This window comes from Sinocyclocheilus anshuiensis, unplaced genomic scaffold, assembly GCF_001515605.1.
Source record: "Sinocyclocheilus anshuiensis isolate Anshui unplaced genomic scaffold, SAMN03320099.WGS_v1.1 scaffold88, whole genome shotgun sequence".
Classification (NCBI taxonomy): domain Eukaryota; kingdom Metazoa; phylum Chordata; class Actinopteri; order Cypriniformes; family Cyprinidae; genus Sinocyclocheilus; species Sinocyclocheilus anshuiensis.
Genome location: NW_015555728.1, coordinates 1397021 through 1403901, shown reverse-complemented (window position 1 = coordinate 1403901; position 6881 = coordinate 1397021). Strand labels below are relative to the sequence as shown.

General features: G+C 37.7%; 1 protein-coding gene across 1 annotated transcript in view; it reads right to left on the bottom strand.

Annotated features, from left to right (window-relative positions):
• Positions 1 to 2360: 2360 nt before the first annotated feature.
• LOC107672696 (ras-like protein family member 10B) overlaps positions 2361 to 6881 on the bottom strand; it is a 28283-nt gene continuing 23762 nt past the window's right edge. The window contains exons 2-3 of the mRNA XM_016466003.1: positions 6182 to 6306; positions 2361 to 4313 (exon numbers count right to left, since the gene is read on the bottom strand). Coding sequence (XP_016321489.1) covers positions 4043 to 4313; positions 6182 to 6306 — 396 coding nt within the window. The 3' untranslated portion in view covers positions 2361 to 4042. The remainder of the gene's footprint in view (positions 4314 to 6181; positions 6307 to 6881) is intronic.

Below are 6881 nucleotides of genomic sequence, written 5' to 3'. Positions count from 1 at the left end.
ACTCAAGATGCCTTCAAAGTAGATACCAATGATGATCATAACCAATGTCCATCACATATGCGGACTGATATCTAAAAGTTTTTTTTATTTTTATTCTTTTCACATTTAGATATAAAAATTGAATAAAATGTCAACAATAAAAACAGCTAGCTAGTTTAACTGATTATCTTAAAAGTCCATAGATATCGCTATTATTTAATACGGCTGTTAACACGTTCTCTGACAAGCGGAAGCAATGAGACCTGTTTTCCGGGTTTTGTCAGGTGATGTTCGATTTATACCCTATTCTGTCAGGGAAAATAATTCTACAAGCTAAAACGTCGCCAAGAAACGTACGGACTGGATCAAAATATAAGTGGAGCGGAGTGTCTCCGCTCGAAGTACTCTGCAATAACTCCATCACTTGAACTCCACTCCAGATTTTCTCACGCTAGTGAGAAAACTGACCACAAACGAAAGTACTGGACAAATCGCGTTCCGTATTGATTGGATAAGAGCCTAGTGTTCCATCTCATTCGCAAGAGAAAACACCGCACGTTGACTTGAAAACGTTCCCCACTTCTCATTCATTCCGGACTGCTCACGTTTTCTAGCGTCAACGAACGTGTCAGCACTTTTAGAACACCGCTTATCCAATCAGATTTGAGGAATGGAACTTTAATATTTTACTGCATTTTAACATACAGTATGTGTACCATTGGATACATTATCAAAGTGCTATAGTAAAGACTATGATAATGAAAATACGAATATTTATATAATGTATCCACATTAATTCTTGGTAAACGAGTAAATATTTATTATTTGTGTCTTGTGTCATTCGCGTTTTTATCTGTGTAAGTCTTAAGTGTAAAATTTGTTCAAACTTATTTTGTAATTGTTATTTGGTAGTTCGCACCGGTCTTACAGATTCATTTTTTATTATTTATTTATTATTTCAACAATCTTCTTGAAATACTATCATATTTTTCTGTTCTTCAGTGCATTCATTTGTACTGAATTATTATTATTATTATTAAATTGTTAAAGCTGAACGAGGTAAGTATAGAAAGGCAGTATTGTGATAAAATATTTAATAGAAAAGATCGTTCACCAATTGATGGCGCCATGGTGTTTCAAATGTGGCACAAGCAGTTGGTTTGGGATGTCAGACACAAGTGATATATGAAATATTAAACAAAAGAAGGGAATAGCTAAGACATTGTTTGAAAGGGTTTATTAATTTTTCCTTGATGAAACATACCAACTACTAAAAAGAAAACAAACATTTGTTTCCATTTTACACAAAAAGCAGGTAGCCCTTTAAAATCTAAACCAAAAAAGTGAGAGAAAAAAATCAGAGTCCTACCAAGACAATCTATATTCAGCATGTCTGAATGTTCAGTTTAAATCCTTTAACATTACTAGCACAGGACATATTCTGCTACATCGTCTAGTCCTCAGTCCACAACCATAGCACTTAACACTGTGTGGCATGCAAATGTATGAACCCCTCTCTGCTGTTTTATAACACTAGCCTGACTGTTTCTCAATCACTTACACTTAAACTACATGCTAAGCTTATTGCACACTAACATTATACAAAAAGACAAAAACGATGCTCAAGTATTGTTACAAAGTTCTGCTTGTACTCACTCATATAGGTAAGTACAGTAGGTACATCAGTGCAATTTACCCCTGATTGATTTTGGTTTTGCCAATTAAAGCATGCAGCTCCATTAAACAGAAAGCGATTCTTTATGATAAAAAAAGTCTGAAGGATGACCCAAGTTAATTTATAACCTAACTTATTTATGTTTCATGTAAGATGTGTACAAGTGCATAGATGGCCGTCAGAGTTGCATTTTGCGAGGAAGGAGGTTGATTTTTTTCCTTAGAACACACTTAGACCTTTTTCTGTGATGGGAATGCATTCGGGGCGGGTGTGTGGCTTCTAGGACCATTCATTTTCTCAGTCTAACGAATTTCCACCTACGTGCCAAAGCTCCACAGTTTATTACCTCAGAACAGAGTAGGTGACAGGATAGGTCAGTGTGACAGCTCTAGCTGTGAATCAAGACTTCCACACAGCCAGCCAATCAATCGTGCTGACTATCAGCACATGTCTACAGAACGTTCTCTATTAGTTCATTTGAAGCTTGGGCCAAATGTCTACCTGTTCTCTACACTAGCAGAGAGTAGCATAGGAAAAAACTAGCCCCAGATCGACCGAATCTCACTGCAGACACTGAAGCACTTTAACTTTAATGTATTCTGCATTCAGAAATACTCCAGAGAGGATGTGGATTGCACTGTCATCCACTGACATACAGACTGCAGTCCACTGCAGTAAAGGATGTAAGACTCCTCTGCATCCTGGTTCAGCAAAAATAATCAGGTTTAGGGAAGCCCCAGAGGAACTGTTGGCTTTATCATCACTTCTTGCAGCTTCTAGAGTGCCATTGATTGTACATGCTTGCTGAAATCTGCACAACACCTCTCTATCCTGCCACAGGAAGACATTATTTTGTGCCTCACTTCTTCATTCATCTATATTTAGGAGGTAGGATGTTTGCCATTTTTACTAGATTTGGCAGGGCATATGGTAACAAAATTGCAATGCAGTTATATATAGTATGCAGGCTGGGATATACCTATCTTGGCAAATGTGCTAAGAAGTTTGCAATGAAATAAGTCAGCATGATTTATTGAAGTCCAATATAACAGCTAAGGATCTCCAGGCATCTCTTGGCCATGTTCAAACATCCACCATGGAACAACACAGTGAACTGGAGAGGTGTACATGGAAGGACAGCTCATCAGTAAGAATGCTGGCAGTCGTGCTCCGGACCAGAAGCGCAGCGCCACGTTGCGTCTAGGACAACCCACTGGTAAATAGTTAATCTAATCAGCAAATAGGCAAAAGTTCACTTCAAGAATTAACAAAGTGGCATCATTGAGTTTAAAGTTTGGTGTTTGAAAAAACAGAGCAAATGTAAAGAAAAAGGGCGATCTATATTACCGGTGTGTGTACACTCATAGAAAGCAATGTGAATTTTATGTGTGTGTGTGTGTGTGTGTGTGTGAATGTGGCACTTCTTGTCCAGTGTGCAACCCCCTTTAGATTATGGACAAAACCATTTTGCAATTAAAAAAGCTGTTCCAATAAAAAATATTTTCCCAATCACATTGTTGGAATACTATATACACTTTTGCAGAGTCTGTGTAAAGTGGCCCATTGAATTATTACAAATGGAATGGGAGAATGGTGAGGTTTCTGTCTGTGGTTTATGAAGTCAAATGTTGTGGCAGGATCTTATTAATGTCCTGAAGCAGTTTTGCAAAAGGAAAGTTGGCCAATGAGTAATAGGACAGGGATTTTTTGGGAAGTCAGCACCTCTGAAAGTAATCTAAAGATTAACATATTTCATGATACAGAGGAAGTTTCTAAAAATGTTTAAAAAGGTATTATCTCATTTGTTTTTAATTGATACGATAACAGGGAAAGATCAGATCATATTTTAGGTCAAATTTGAGGATCACTACAGATAATTCCAACAGGTTCACAAACTTTCGCTCATCATAATTCCTAAACCCTAAGTTTATCCTTCATAAAGGCTGTTTACAAACAACAGTTAAAAACTGTCACACTGGAGTACACTTGCACTCACAGCATCTGAATTTAAATCTGAGCAGGAAGGGGAGACAAATTATACTCTCTTTGAGTCAGATGCAATATCTTACTCAGACCATGTCAGACTTTAGTAAGATGAGAAAAAAAAACCTTATCTGCTTCTATTTTTTTTGTTAGAGTACACTGGAGTAAAGTGAAATTAGTAGTACCTAAGGTAATCCATCAGATGAATGCATCAGTTACAGAGGCCCCTAGGTGGTAATATTCCAGCCATTTTGATTGACAGTTTGTCCCCAAAGCTCCATTCTCGTGGTACAGCAAAGTTGACTTTCAATACTGACTTAGGACCAGTTAAAATCATATAATTAAGATTCTGATAACACAAACCGGTCCTAAATAAGCATAAATTCAAAAAAGGCTACATATCTGTCACATGACATTACAGCGGTTCCTCTGCAATGCCCCTTGGAGTCGGATAGAGGTGTGGTTCGGACGCAGTCCTCGTGCCACGGCTATTCCCAGGAGCTCTTTGAAGAGCAGAAGCACATGCCAGTTATACTTAGCGGAGCACTCAACATAACCACACTTCCATGTCTTCTTCACCAGTACAGACACGGCCCTGCGCTGGGTGAACCGATGCCGCTGAAGGTCCCGCTTACTGCCCACCACCAGGATGGGCACTTCACTACTGCTGCCCACTCTTACGGAAAGACACAGAAAGACACAGAGAGAGGGGAGGTAGGTGAGATGGCAGGTGAGAAGAGCAATAAAAAAGAGGTTTAAGAGGGAATTAGCAAGTGAAACAAAGCAACCACATGAGAATCGATCTGTTTCTTACATGACATTTATTTTGGACATAATATTTGTTCATGTTCACACACACACAAACATGAAAAGCCCCTCAGCTCCTTGACACACTCTGAAGGCACTGAGCTCATAATGTGTGCAGGAGAATGCATGATGTGTGTCCCTTCTCAGTGCTTGACTGTGTTTGAAGGTCACACAGGCACTCACACATAATGAATGAAGAATGAAAGCGTTTCATGTTCAGGGGGCTTCAAAGGCAAATACGGGTGTGTGTGTGTGTGTGTGTGTGTGTGTGTGTGTGTGTGAATTTTGCTAAACTGAAAAAAGTGCAATGAAATGAATTGCCAATTCACTGTTGCACAGGGAGCTCAAATTAAAATGCAAGGTTTCACTTATTTGCTTAGAAAAAAAGTGAAACACAGCCTGGTTGAATACATGTAGCTATTAAATAAACATCTGGCCAATTAATATAGTATTGAGTATCTTTACATAATAGTAAATTACCAAGGGACCCATGCATACAGAAATTACATATAAATATTTAAAACCTTTAATTTAACACATTAAATTTAATATGATTCCTTTTCATATAAAAAGCATACCACTGCTATTATTCTGATTCTACTCATTTCAAATCTGTCAAATATTGAGGATTTATGCTATTATATATATATATATATATATATATGTATATGTATGTGTGTGTGTGTGTGTGTGTGTGTTCAATATATGCGAAGAGAGAGAGAAAGAAAAGAATGTGTGCAAGTAATATCAGCACAAAAGAGGTGAATAGTCTGTCAAAGAGACCAGTGCCATTGTGTTTAATAAGCCTACTTCAATCCCTCATGCCTGTGTCTGTGTGCTTGTGTCATGTTTTACACTGATTTATCCCCCTTTCACACAGTTTATCTGTGCTTCCTGTCTACCCTCTCACTATCTCAGAGAAAGGAAAAATTGAAATCGCATCATATGACCCCTTTAAGCCCTTGTTTAGTCAAAGAACCTTTGTGAAATTTTCCTTCTATCTTCTTATATCACACCCTCTGCATGTGAATTGAGCTTACATTTAATATTCTACCACATCAAACATCCCCATGCAATCTTTATATATTTAACTGAATTCCTAAAAACTACATTAACATCTTATTGTCTAAAGGACTGCACTAAGACTGAGGTGTTCTCAAAGCAGTGAGAACGTGAACAGCATTCGTAAAACAGAGGTGCGATATTGTGGGTGGGGAAAAGGGCTAAAGGTGGAGACTGCAGATAATTTTCTGTCATTCATTCAGTTCATATAAGATCTTTATGCAAATGCACGATGCTGCACAACATCTATGGTGCACAAGACCTGCACATGCAAAAGGATTTTCTCACTGGCATCTATTATATTCTTATCAGCTGTAGTGAATTGTGACAGTGTCTATGCTCTGTAACTGTCACTCATCCATATTCTCAAATGTCACCTCATTATCTCAGCATCAGCTGGGGAAACAAGGGCCAGATGTTATTAAAAACATCAAATCCAATCAGTAGTTTGTCGCTGCAGCTGATACAGTCACATTAATCAGTGCTGATGTGCCTCATACTGCTAAGGAGCTAAGAAAAATCGGTTTCAATGATCACAGTTGGTCCCATTCTAACAATAATAGAAGGACTGTCAAACATATTAGATCTATCATAGCATGATAATCATTCTCTATTATTCTCTGAGGTGAGTAATTTCAGGTTCTGAATGAGCTCTGTTATCCTCTGTTATCTTACCTGTTATCCACAATTTGCTGTCGGATCATCTTGACATACTCAAAGCTTTCCACACAGCAGATGTCATAAACTAGAATGTAGGCATTTGCGCTGCGGACCCCTCTACACCGCGTATCCAGCCACTCCTGATAGATAGAAACAAACAGACAGACAAAAACACTTGATCAAACAGATGGCCGCCGATTGATTGCTTGACAAAGCCAATGTACAATTAATTTTTGAAAATCAAACATAAAACGTTATTACAACATTTCACAACGTTGCATTTTGGTTGTAGTTAGGTCAGGGCCGGAGTTGGAGTCATTTTCAGCCCTGGAGTTTCATGCCAGAGCAGCCCACTTTAGTTCACAACTGACTATAGCTATTACAATAATGTAATGAAAACTTCAGTAGGCTATATAAGTCTGCAATAGCACACTGTTCTCTACAGACTTGCAATTCATTATATTTTTCTACAGCTTTGTTTTTTGTTTTTTTATAATTTTACTGGCCTTTTCAGCGCCGCCTTTGCACTTTCTATTATACATTTTTTATACATTATTTTTGCTTGCATATCTCCAACAAAATATTTGTAGGCCTACTGTACCATAATGTCTGCCTGCAGTTAAAAAGTTATCAGAAATAATCACATTTGCTTTGCTTAACCTATATTCTAAAAAGAATTTTAATGTCATACAAAAAAAAAAAAAAAAAAAAAACG